This window comes from Phaseolus vulgaris, chromosome 11 (assembly GCF_051622355.1).
Source record: "Phaseolus vulgaris cultivar YP4 chromosome 11, ASM5162235v1, whole genome shotgun sequence".
Lineage (NCBI taxonomy): Eukaryota > Viridiplantae > Streptophyta > Magnoliopsida > Fabales > Fabaceae > Phaseolus > Phaseolus vulgaris.
Genome location: NC_143508.1, coordinates 30,204,975 through 30,218,799, shown reverse-complemented (window position 1 = coordinate 30,218,799; position 13,825 = coordinate 30,204,975). Strand labels below are relative to the sequence as shown.

Below are 13,825 nucleotides of genomic sequence, written 5' to 3'. Positions count from 1 at the left end.
AGTGGAATCCATGATACCAAAATGAGAGAAAACAAAAAAACAAAGGAAGATATGAGACGCAGCAAGAGATGTGATAATTGGTTGTTTTTGTGTAGAAAAATAGTTGCAGAGGGTTTTATAGCAAAACAGAAATCTTCTTTGATGTCTTGGTTGTAGTGGGTTTCAGTCTTCAAGAAAAATAATCTGGTCCAAGCTTGCACAGAACCACGTCAGCCCTTACCAGAAAATCACATGGTCAGCACATGTGGATTTGACTAGTCATAAAGGCACTTGAATTTCCAAGATATGGAATATATTCCTTTTATGACAAAAAGTAACTTTCTCCTGAACCAAATCAAACCTCATGACTGCTTTATTGACTCGTAATCCCTTTAAAAAAGAAATCTGTAAAAGATAGAATGCATAAAGAAATTAAATCAATTCTATGTAGTGCTGTCAGAGAAGAAACAATCAGTTGTTTCGAGGAAACAATCGGTTGTTTTTCTGAAGCAACAACAAGTTTGAATTTTAAAAACAGAGAAGAATCAAAATTTAATTGTACACATATAACACAAATAGATGAAGATTTTAGCATGGATTAATAACAAAAAAACAAAGACAAAAAAAGTCTTATTATTTGTGGACATTATTTTGTGTGGGCCTATATTTTTTTTAAAAGCTTGATGATGAAAATATAAAAAAGGAGTGTCAAATAATTAAAAAATTAGGCCAAACGAATGGGCCAAAATTTAAAGAAATTGATGGATGTATATATAAAAAATGTAAGTGACAAAAAGTAAAAGTATTGGACTAGCCGAATAGGCCAATACCTTCTTTAAAAGACGAAGGTTGAAAATAATAATTGGTTGTGCTCCAAAAGCAAACGGACCTACATTGAAACAAAAGGAACAAAGTTGCACATGAAATTGGAAAAGTTGGGCATAAATAAAGAACAAGGACAAAAGCATTAAAACTAGGGGTGACAATGTGGGTTGGCCCATCCCGCATAGGCCCGCCCCGCACTTGGCCCCGAAAATGTGGGTCGAGTTGCCCCACCCCACGTAATAAGCACGGGTTGGTTTCTCTATTCTGCCCTGCATAAGAGTCCGTCCACAGGTTTGCGGGCCAGTCCGCATTCGGAGATTGTAGCAGAGGGCGTAGCAAAGGGTGCGGCGGAGGGAGCAGCGGAGGGTGTGGCGGCACTGTGCGTCGTGGTGGAGGAAAGAGGAAGGAGCGCGCGGTGGAGGGCGAAGCAGAAGGCGCGGCAAAGGGCATGGTGGCCCCATGCATCGTGGTGGAGGCAAGAGGAAGGAGAGCGTGTTGTGTGTGTGTGCGTTTTGGAGAAAAACGAAAACCTAAACCTAATTAAAATTTAGGTCATTTGTGTGGCGACGGCGAGAAGAGAAACAGAGAGATCATTGATCAACAGCACAATAATGTCACGCCAGCACACACAAAAAACTTAACTTATTTTTGCGGGTGAGGCCACCTTGTCCTGTCCTGTTGTTGGCTCGTGCGGACTGCGAGTTAAAACGATTCAGCGAGTTGAAATACTGAGTCCGCCCCACGTTTTTTGTTAATGGGTAGCAGGTCGGCTCACATGACGCGCCCCACATTGCTATCCCTAATTAAAACACAATACTCCCAACATAAATGCAAAATAGTGTATCAAATTAGTATAAAAGAGAAAATCACTCCCTCAGCTGAATGAGCACACACAAATTCATATCATAAACCCAAATAAATGAGAGTACAATAGAATTTTATAAAAGAAAAATGTTAATTTAATAACTGTACATATATCAAATTTTCTCCATCTCCTTCCTTGAGCATATTTCAATAAAAAAATATTTTTCCTTCTAACTTTAACATGTTGAACTCTTTTATAAAAAGGAGATCAATAAAAATAGATAAAAAATAAAATAATTATATAAATGCATGGATGGTGGCCCCACTCATAAAATCCCACTTACATACCTAAATATCCACACACAAGCGCGCAAAACCTGAAACAAAAATTATTCTACTTTTACTCCAATGTTAATTTTGTATAATAATACATGCTTGGAATGACAAAGCAACAAAATTGGCAATGAGTGATCCCAAGCATGAATACGAAGTAGCAGCAATCAGAAAGGTATGACCACATATGATATGATGGTAGATCTCTAGGTAGAGCACTAACTATTAAGGCAAAAGACTCAACTATTCCAAATAGAGACATACTTTATATATATATATATATATATATATATATATATATATATATATATATATATTATCACCTAGTTGTAAAAAAAATATAATATGATTTTATTTTCCTTGCAAAAGAATTTGGAACAAGTACCATAGATTTTATTTACCAAATCTAAATTCCAGTCATGTGAATCCATATGTGTTAACAATCTATTGCAATATTTTTATTCAAATTTTGTTTCTTGCTATAATCGAATGGTTCTAAATTTGTGTAGAATATATGTTGTTGAGTGCTTTTACTTTATGAATTTTGAGTTCTATACTTGTTAATTAGTTAAGTAACAAGTTCTTAGAGTTAGAATTTACATTGTGTCTTGAGTTTGTGTGACATCATTGGAATCTATTAGCTATCCTATTTTTCTATTTTTCCATATTTGAGTGTTTACTGAAAATTATTTAATGCAATTTACTCCGTGAGAATTAAATTGTGAAATTATGGATTTAAGTACATTTGGGTGTCAAGAAATAGCAGGAAAAAAAGCTCATTAAAATACAAAATAAATAAAAAATGATAAATCAAAGACATGATGCTATATGAATTGCGCCCAGCGCATTGAAGATGCGCCCAACTTGAGTTTTAATTTTTCCAGATTTATCAAGATTAATTGCTGCACTTATTTACTGAAATTCCAATGATACTCTTCGATTTATTGATTCAATTTTCATTGTTAAAACTTCAGAGACCGAAATCAAAAACAAAAATAACATTAAATCAAACAAGTGCATTCATCATTTGCTACAATTTCTTTTATTAATTTTGGTTTTTGTAACCCATTCTAGAGTCAATCTTAGGTTTTGTTCTTGAGTTCTAAATTTTGTTTTAAACTTTAATTTCAATTTGTCAATTCCTTATTATACATTTGTGTTTATCAAATTGAAATTCCTTTTGAGTTGTCCTTGCTTCAAATTAAACTTTTGTTTTTAAATTTTGTTTGACCTTTAGTTGGAGTGTTGAAAAATCTTGGTAAATTTGGAGCTATGATTTGGAGAAAAATAACTCACTAAAGAAAGGAGTACATTTGAACATACAAGGTTGAACATCCTAAGGAGAGTAAGTAAAAGGAAGAGGCATAAAAAACAAGAGAAGGAAAAATACTTGAGAGGCAAAGTGTAGGAAGAAAAATGTGCAAAAAAGAATTTGAATGTATTTCATTTGAGTTGTATTTGTTCAAACTTCAATTAGTGGATCAATCTTTCCACTTTAGTCGGTGGGTGTGTCTCCAAGGTCCAGGTACCAAGGAGTCTCACCTAGGAAACGACTAGTTTTAATTCTAAATAAGTGTTATAGTTTTATTTGTTATCTTTTTGTGTTGTTAAGTTTGACATGTCATTTTTGTTTCCAATAATTTGCTTAGAGAAAAAATTGTGAAGTGTGTTGGGATAGTATCTGGCTAGGAAATGTTTGGTTATTAAGTGATCCTCAGCGGTCCACTTCCCTTTCTTAGGAACCTACCTAGTGCACCGAGCTTAGCTTTTCTCTTTGAGATTGTTCTTAATCTTGTTAATATGTCTAACCATTCTTCTCAACATAGTAGCAGTGACTCAAGTTCTTCTAAAAATATTTTCAAACAAATTTCAGAGTACTTGTAGTCACTACAACTTGGAGAATTCAAGATGAGAGGTAAAGAGAAAAAGAAAGAATTGAAAGAGAAGTTCATCTTGCAATTCTAGAAGAGGAAGTTAGGTTATTAAGAGAAACAAAAATATGAAATTTTGTATGAAAAAAATAAAAACAAAAAAAAATTTACATATAAGGAATCTAGGTCAGGGGATTCTCCTTCTGAAATAGGGAGTTTAAGAATTAATGATTACTATAAACCCCAACCTAGGAGACTTAGAAAAGAAAGCAGGAAACGTGAACCCAGAGTTGACTTACCTTACTTTCATGGGAAGAACAATGTTGAAATCTATCTAGATTGGAAATGAACATATAACAACTTTTTGTCTGTCACCTAGTTAGTGAGGAAAGAAAAGTATTGTTGAACACTTTAAGCATTCAGAGTAATGCTATGTATTGGTGGACTTCCCTCGAAAGAGAGACGCCTCCATATTGAACCTCATATTTTATATTGGAATGATCTTAGGAGTGCATTGAGGTATCACCATATTCCTTCTTACTACAATAAGAAGATTATGGACAAGCTCCAAAGGCTCTAACAGAAAAATATGAGTGTAGAAAAATATAGGCAAAAGATTAAGTTATACATAATGCGAGTGGCCATCGGGGAAGAAGAAAATATCACCATATCTAGGCTCATGAGTGGTCTCAATCTTAAGATAATAGATAAAGTGGAACTTTTGCCCTACAAGGATCTTATGACTTGGTTCAACTTTTCATCAATGTGGAACAACAAATTTGAGAAAAGAACCAAGTCATAAAGAAAGTTCTTACTCTGCTCTTATCTAGAGAAAGAGTACAAAAAGGAGGGAAGTTTTTCAAAAGATAAAATTAAAGAAGAACCCTCTAAGAAACTAGAAAAAGTAAAAGATGTGCAAACCTTCCACGCACACACTAGAGATATTCAATGTTTTAAATGCCTTGGTAGAGCTCACATAACATCTCAATGTCCCAACAAAAAAACCATGATCTTAAGGGGCATAGATGATATAATATCCAGGATGAGGAATCTAGTGAGAGTGTTGCATCAGAAAAAGAGAAAAGTGAGGTTGCATATCCATTTGAAAGATTTATTGATGATTTGTAGAATCCTCGGCAATCAACCTAGTGTTAATAAGAGTCACAAAAAGAGAATATTTTTCATACACGCTACAAAGTTTTAGAAAATATTTGTTTTCTTATTGTTGACAATGGCTCTTGCTGCAACTGTTATAGCACTAGGCTGGTTGAAAAACTTAATTTTTCAGTCATTCCCCACCCTAAGCCTTATAAACTGCATTAGTTGAACGAAGATGGAGTTTTGGCGGTAAATAAACATGTGAAAGTCAAGTTTTATGTGGGTAACAACAATGACAACATTTTGTGAGATGTAATATCCATGGAAGCTTGTCATGTTTTATTAGGAAGACCTTGGAAATTTGATAAGAAAATTATGTACAATGGTCGCACTAAAGAAATAACTTTCACCCACCAAGAGAGGAAGTTTCTACTTTTTCCTTTACACTTTCACATGTAATAGAGGATCAACTAAAAATGAAAAAGAAATTCAGAAAATCAACAAGTAGTCCTTAGGGTTGATTTTGAGGCATGGAAGAAAAGTGCTCCTTCCCACAAGGTCATTCAAATGGAGACAAATTCAATAAAATAAAAAAATTCCTATCTGAACAACCTCTAAGCCTCCTTCTGAAACTAGTACTTTACCTCCTCCTGTCAAAGAACTTTCGAAAGAATTTGGTGATGTGTTCCCTAAGGAAGGACCAGTTGTACTTCCACCTTTCAGAGGCATAGAATATCAAATAGATTTAGTTCTTTGAGCTAGTCTACCAAATAGACCAACATACAAAACTAATCCATATGAAACAAAGGAGATAGAATCCTAGGTTTAGGAATTGAAGGAGAAGGGTTGGGTTTAGAAAGTCTAAGTCCTTGTGTTGTACATGTCTTATTGGTGCCAAAAAAATATGACAAATGGAGAATGTGTTGTGATTATAGAGCCATAAATAATATCACCATTAAGTACAAGCATCCAATTCCTAGACTTAATTACATGCTTGATGAATTGCATAGATTCACTGTGTTTTCCAAAATTGATCTAAAGAGTGGTTATCACCAAATCAGAATTAAAGAAGGTGATGACTGGAAAGACCTTGGTAAGATTGAGTCTAGTTTGGCTGAATGTAGGTCAAGTCGAGTCAAGTCAGATTTAGATTAAGTGGATCTAGGTGTAACCAAGGCCAAGTTGAGTTGGGCGTATTTTTGGCCGAGACATCAAGCCCATATCGGGCTAGGGCCATGTCAAACTAAGTTGATTTTATCCATGTCAAGTCAAGTTAAGCCAATCTATTCCTAGGTTGAATTGAGTCAGTTTATCCCCATATTCAATTGAGTTGTGTTAGGCTTAGGTCAAGTCAAATTCAATCAAGATTAGGTTAGGTTAAACCAAGATCGAGTTGAGTTAATGGGTCTAGATCAAATAGGGCTCAGGTGTGATCAAAATGGATTGAGTCAGGTCGGACCAAGTCAAATTAGACCTATGTCCAACCGATACACATATCAGATCGAATAGGTCAATCATACACCAAATTTAGTCTAATTAACAAAATAAGTTTAATCTAGATTTAATCCAATTTAAATTTAATTGAAAAAATTTAAATTAATATGATTTAATTAAAATAAATCTGCATTTTAAATTCAATCTATTGGATTTGTATTGAATATATACTTATTTTTTAAAATTCAATCAATAAACACCATAATTTATTGTTTTAGTTATTTGCAACAGCAATCAAATCCACATCACATCGGTAAGAAAAAATTATTTCATAAGTAACTTCCAAGTAATAGTGTATGCAGTGAAAATATGGTGACATTGTATAAAGAAGAATTTCATTTAACAGGATTATGCAAAGAATAAGAATTTTAGGATGAAGATTTGTGTATTATTATCATGACAGGTGTACTATGCAAAGCTTATAGAAACAGATATTTTCAACTTTCAATGAAACAGCATTATTTTTCAAATAAATTACAATAATGTTTGCATTTGTTCAATATAAAAGTATTTTAATTGAATCTTTAGTATTATTTTGTGTAAAAATGCTCTAAATCGTTAAACGACGAACATAATTAATAATCTTTAGTATATAACTTTGTCTATGTGTGTGTAGAGTTACTTTTTCTTATTAGCAGAGATTTTACACCTTATGAAACTTGGGAAAACCGTGTGCATGAAGAAGCTATCCAGAATTAAATGAAAGTATATACCCATTCCATCTTCCAATGGATATATTCCTACAAATTGTTAAAGTGGAAAATCAAAATGAATTTTATTCAAATCTTCTAAATAGCAACGAAAATTCAATAAATAAAAAAACTCAAATATAATAATTACTACATTGCAGGCTTCTGGTAAAAATGGTTTAATTTTAGGAACAACTCTAAATAAATAACTTGTTCTGAGAAATCAAAGTCTAAATTTGGAAAGGTTACCGGAGCAAAGCAAGAATTCCACTATTTTCTTCCTTTGTTATAGGACTTAAAAACCAAACTAACATCTTTGTCTGCTAAACCACAACCAACCAAAGATATCAATAACTGGAACAGAAAATGATGACGGGATTCTCCCAAAAATATATGTAATATATAATAGAAGAAAGAAAAGCAAAAGAAGTAAAGAAAAAAATTATGACAACATACTCTGCAAACGCCCCAAATGTCACCACCACGAATATTACATCCCAATTTAAAAAAATCATCATCACCTAAATCAGAGAAACCTCATCTCATACTTGCCTCCTAGAGGAATCCCCAGTTTCTTTTATGCAGGGTGAAGAATCTGATTCTTCGGCCAAAGATTCTAGCATGCATGCTACCTCACTTGTATCGTCCAGATAATACTTTGCTTTGCTTGGCTTTTGTCCAACCGTACAGGCAAACACAGAAGCATTGGTGGCAAGAATATTCCTTGAGATTGCACTACTAACTATTTCAAACATGTCCTCATCTGATCTGTCATCACCAACACACAGCACAAAGTCAGCCTGGTTGCCTTTACCTTCCATTGACGAAAATATCCTTTCGGCCACCAAACCTTTGCTCACATCCTGCAAACAAAATCAACCAAATGAAATCAGATTAATCACTCAATAATTTCCCCCTGAGGGTGCCACAAGTGTTTAAGCATATCAAATCACTTATAAGTTCATGACAAGATTACATAACAACCACCAGCTGCTATGCTCTCCCGATGCATTCAAGATTCTGAAAATTTTAACCTCTGAACCCTTCAACAAGAAGCATCAATTGTATCCAAAAAAAGGGGATTTTATCAAAGCAGAACATCAGAACTATGAAAGAGAATATGTGAGATTTGGAAAAACATAGGCCAGGTTCTATCTGTAGTCCAGCGTAGGGAAAGTTCCTCATCTTTTTTCTACTTTTTGTAACAAAATATTCCTTCCTTCGGTTCCAATAACCTATTTATTTACCACTTTTTTTAACAAATTAATGGCACAGGTAACATTACAATGATACAGTTGCAGAAGCATTAATGAACTCTCAGCGGTTCACACAAACTATATTTTACAAGATTCCTACTTCAAATGCCAAATTAACAGATTTTTTCCTAGTGCCACCAAGAAAATATGAAAGCAAAACAAACAAATATAATGCAGCACATTATGAAAAATATATAAAACTAAGCTTGGTACATATGCTCTTTTTTAGGGTATGATACAACTTAAAAATCCAAACTCAGGAAAGTAGCATTTTAGAAAGGAGATTCTAAAAAGGTTCATTTTCTTCTCAGAAATTATATATACCTGTGGTTTTACTTCAACAATAAACTGGCCACTCTTCACAGCAACAGGCTCATTAGCCAAAACACTTTCTAGATGATCTAACATTTCCTTAGCCTGAGCAGATCCAAAACCAAGGTCTGCATCACGGTACTGCCAGACTAAAGCACTTTCTTTTCTTTCAATTGAGGAACCATCAGTTGCCTCTGTATATAGTTTCATCACAGGTTCAGCTATCTGCATCCATCCAAAGTCGGAGGACTTACCACAAATCTCCCATTCTCCATTGTGGCCCCATCTAAATAAAACAATGTGTTTAAATATAGAAATTTCCATGTTACCAAATCAGAAAATGCAGGACAGAATTTAAGGACTGAAGATCAAGAGAGATGAGAAGCTATATGTTAGCTAATCGCAGAAATACTGAGAAACATTTTCAGAAACAAAATCCCACTCGACTGGAATTTCTTCCTGGCATGGCTGTCAGAAGCCGATGTGTTCTCGACAACGATTTGAACTACATAGCATGACTTACAAACACCACTTGCAAAACCAGATATAAATAGTGTAATATTATATTGGATCTGTTCAATTAGACTTTAAGATCACTTTGATCCTTGTAATGGGCTGGTCAAACTGAGAATAAATGAAAATTACTGTAACCTGATTTATTCCGACAAAAAATGGCACTTTCCAACTCTTCAGCATACATTGTATGATGAAGGTGCCTAAGATATGTTTCATATGACAAGTACAAAAAGCAATCTTTGGAGAACTAATATTAGCAAAACAGACAAAGTTCTGACATTTCAGAGAGATGGAGAGAGAACAGACCTCAAGAAGTACCCATGTTCTGCGGCAATTCCAAGTTTTTTGCAGGGAGCAAACCAGTCACTTAAGCTATTTCTTCCCCTTCCACTAACAATGAAAACAATATTTTTGGGGTCTGCACTAAGTGATTCCATTATAGACAAGACCTCCTTGCTTGGACTCTTATTAATGGAGTTCTGCGGCATCACAGTACCATCATAATCCAACAAAATGGCCCTACTCCTTGCTCTCTTGTAAGCTGAAACCATAGCATCAATCGATAGCTTTTTAAAATTAGGGTCAAGTGCCACAACTCTAAATCCAAAGCTTAGACCTATTCCCCAACATCTTTTCCTTAAAAGGTCTGTGCAAGCCCGCTCCATGTCTTGCAAAAAACTACATGACCAGTAAGCCACATCATGGGTGCTGACATACCGGTAATGCTTCTCATGCCGCAACTGTTTCTCCCCATCACTCATTGAGATAGCCTCATTCATTGCCTCTGAAGTTGCTTCAACATTCCATGGATTGACACGGATTGCCCCACTAAGTGATGGAGAACACCCAATAAATTCTGATATCACTAGCATACTCTTCTTTGGGTCACTGACATTGGAACATGATTCAGAACCAGATATTCCCTGTCTACAAGCAACGTATTCATAAGGAGTTAGGTTCATTCCATCCCTTACAGCTGTGACAATAACACACTCTGCAATGCTGTAATAGGCAACTTTTTCAGCAATAGATACTGCTCTATCAACAAAAACAATAGGTTCATAACCAGGCCGCCCAAACACTCTGTTGATCCGGGTGCAGCTTTCTTGTATTTCAGCATGTATCTCCTCCAGATGTATCCCTTTACCTCTAGCAGGATTAACTATCTGGACCAGAACAGCTCTTCCTTGCCATTTGGGATGTTGTCTGAGCATCTGCTCCATCGCCAGAATCTTCAAATTTATGCCTTTAAAAATGTCCATGTCATCAACACCGAGTAAGATAGTTTTTCCTTCAAATTGCCTTTTGAGCTCCTTAACCTCGGCCTCCTCAACTGCCATTCTCATGACTGAATCAATCCGGCCCATGTGAATCCCAACAGGCATAATCTTAATACTGATTGTCCTTCCATAATACTCCAATCCTAAATAACCCCTCTTAGACTGATACTCCAGACCCAGCATACGACTGCAGCAAGAAAGGAAATGACGAGCATAGTCAAAGGTATGGAATCCGATGATATCAGAGTTTAGTAAAGCTTTCAGTATCTCTTCCCTGACAGGAAGAGTCCTGTAAATCTCTGATGATGGAAAGGGGCTATGCAGGAAAAATCCCATTTTAACCCTGTTAAAACGCCTTCTTATAAAAGTTGGCAACACCATCAAATGATAATCATGAATCCATATGTAATCATCCTCAGGGTTTATTATTTCAACTACTTTCTGAAAAAATAGCTTGTTTGCTAGCACATAAGCTTCCCACATGGTACGATCAAATCGGTGGCTTTTGTCTGTTGAAAATGGTAACATGTAATGAAAAAGTGGCCACAACTGCCTTTTACAAAAACCATCATAAAATTTAGCCAAAACATCAGCGGGTAGAAATGTCGGAACACATTTGAATTTATCCAATAAATTCTGAGACACGTCATCCTGTTCTGCTGGATCAATGTCAACGCGTAAGGAACCAACATAAAGAACTTCCATGTCATCCGGAAGTCCATCCTTAAGCTGTAAAAGTAACGAATCTTCATTCCAACTGAAAGACCATCCTTTGTTGTCCTCTCTTCGCTTTGCCTTCAACGGTAACTGGTTAGCCACAATGATCATTCTATCTGTAGTAACTGTCGACGGGTTATCAGAGGAAACACTAACTGCCTGATCATCATCTACCTCAGTGAGAAACCCTGGGACACTCATAACCCTCGGCATTCGCCTCCTCTCCCTAGACTCCCTGCCCCCCATTGCCGGGAAATTCCCAGAGGCCAAATCTAAAAGATTTGTATACGATCTGGACATCATCTTTGCGCCTTCCTAAATAATACACAAACCCACAAAAGTCCTTCACACTGCAAAATCAACAAAAACAACGGTAAACAAAAACCCATTAATCATTGAAGACACAAGAACAACATAACACACAGCTTTCAAACACAAACACACACGCGCATTCTCATACATCAACACGTTAGAACTGGATTCATTAAGTGATAAATAACCAAACACACTTTACAACAACACATACACACTTTCCTGGTGGCAAATAGTTACCACTATACCAAAATGAAGACACATCGCACACATCGCACACACGCACACGGTAATTCGGGAACACATATTCCAATCTTAGATACTATGCAAAAGCCCCAAATTCTTGACCCCCAACATAGGTTACATCACATTGAGCACAGGAACAGACACCCTCTACAAGGGTTTCAAAAAAAAATAAAAAACCCCATTATTCCAACAAAACTTAAGATATTTTCCGACACAAAGGGATCGACGAAAATCTCACCCGATTAAAAAACCAAACAGAAAAACAAAAAAGACGCCCTCTTTATTGTCCAGAACAGAAAAGGGAACAGCACAGGAAAATTGAGAAAACGGGGAATTGAAATGAAAGCAGACCTTGTTCGATTGAAGCAATGACAAGAGAAGAAGAGATTCCTTATTGGCAACAGTAGCAGTTTGGAGCTGAAAAATTAATGGGAAAATTTAGAAAAATAAGCCAAAAAAGGAAAAACTAGGGTTTCCTTATTTACAAGATCTTCCCCCTCTTTCTCTTTCTCTACCTCTTCTCCCTCTTTCTTTCTTCCTCCTCCTTCTTCTTCTTCTTCTTTCAGCCCGAAACGAATTACGAATTAGGAAAGCGTTATAGTGAAAATATAGAAACGCAGATTCACAGAATTAATATAAAATTTCACAAACCGAATATTAACTATTTAATTAATTAATTAATACACATTCATAGGAACTGAGGCGAAAGCCAAATATGTCCAATTTTTTCGTTTTAAAAATATTATTTGTCTCTCTCTCTTTTAATTTTTTTAAGCATAACAAAATCATGGCCTCTTATCTACAGTGGAGTACGATGGCGCCATAGGGACAACGCGCTGGCGTGACCAGCCAATGTCATGCCGCGTACACTCGCGCGTGGCCAATGGAAGTTGCGGTGAGGGAGCGAGGGTACAGCAAGAGGTGAGGTTAGTGTAACTTTATAAGAAATTGGATAAGGTTGGGTTGGGAAGTGAGTGTAGCGAAATGCCAGCTGGCAACACCCGGCGAGAGCATTGACCACGCGCTCTGCACGTGCTGCTGACCTAACACGTACTCGCAGTACGTTGGCGCGTCACTGTGTTGCACCCACCACGCGGACAGGGGTAAAAAGGGAAATGCAGAAGCAAAAAATAAATTATGAGAAGTGGAAAATCACCGCAGAGGAGAAAAAGTGAAATACTAAGAACTACACATCATGAATGCATGACATCAATCTTTAACATAATCATTCATCTTTATTCTCACACTCTATCAGTTTATCATTTAATTACGATTTTATTTCTTACATTTTTTACTAATTCCTCTCTCAATAATTATATCCAACTACATGTAATATTATAAATATTTAATTAAATTTAAATATTTTTAACTAAATATTTATTAAATTCTTTTTTTTATTAGAATTTAAAAGTTTATATTTTTTAATTAGATCTCTATTATTTAATTTTTGAATATTGTAACTAATTTAAAATGATAAGAAACTTTATTGTTTATATTAATTATAGTATGGTTTTATATTAATCACAAAACTTTTTCACATTTAAAAATATTAAATAACTTCAATTGTACTTTTTTTCGTGTTTTAATAAACGCATTTAAAAAGTTAGATTATTACTCTAACTTTTTTTTATATATATATATTCAATACCTTCTAATTGTGTGATTTCGTGAATGTAATATTTATTAAGTTGTTCGCACTTTCTTTATTTTCAAAAAAGCATCATCTCATTAGACATTCTTTTTTTCCTTTCCTTTTCCTTCTCTCTAAAATTCTAACTTTCTCACTCATCAGTTTGATAATCAGAGTCCGCCATTAGATTCCTGGCAACGAGAACTACAGGAGTACCCAATCAGAATCTCTGATAGAGTAAGTTCAAATTTACTCTTTTTAAGTTGAATTTTGAACTTGTAGATTTGTTTCGTTCTAAGTTTATGCATGTGACTCTTTTTGCTTTAGGATTAGTCTTTGTTAACTTAGAGTCTCAGTGAGATAGTTAGATTTTTTACCAGGACTCTATGGTGCAGGTTAATCTACTCTTAAAGCTTTTGGTAGGTTTGGAGCTTTGTGAGCACCTGGTCAAGTAAACGTAAAG

At 35.2% G+C, this 13,825-nt stretch overlaps 1 protein-coding gene across 1 annotated transcript; it reads right to left on the bottom strand.

Moving 5' to 3' along the window:
• Positions 1–7,460: 7,460 nt before the first annotated feature.
• On the bottom strand, positions 7,461–12,501 carry TPS7 (trehalose-phosphatase/synthase 7). Its single transcript, XM_068612825.2, has 5 exons — positions 12,248–12,501; positions 12,084–12,149; positions 9,484–11,524; positions 8,674–8,947; positions 7,461–7,956 (listed from the first exon to the last, which is right to left on the bottom strand). The coding sequence occupies exons 3-5, from the start codon at positions 11,475–11,477 to the stop codon at positions 7,636–7,638; spliced, it is 2,589 nt and encodes an 862-aa protein (XP_068468926.2). The 5' UTR covers positions 11,478–11,524; positions 12,084–12,149; positions 12,248–12,501; the 3' UTR covers positions 7,461–7,635.
• Between the last annotated feature and the right edge of the window lie 1,324 nt (positions 12,502–13,825).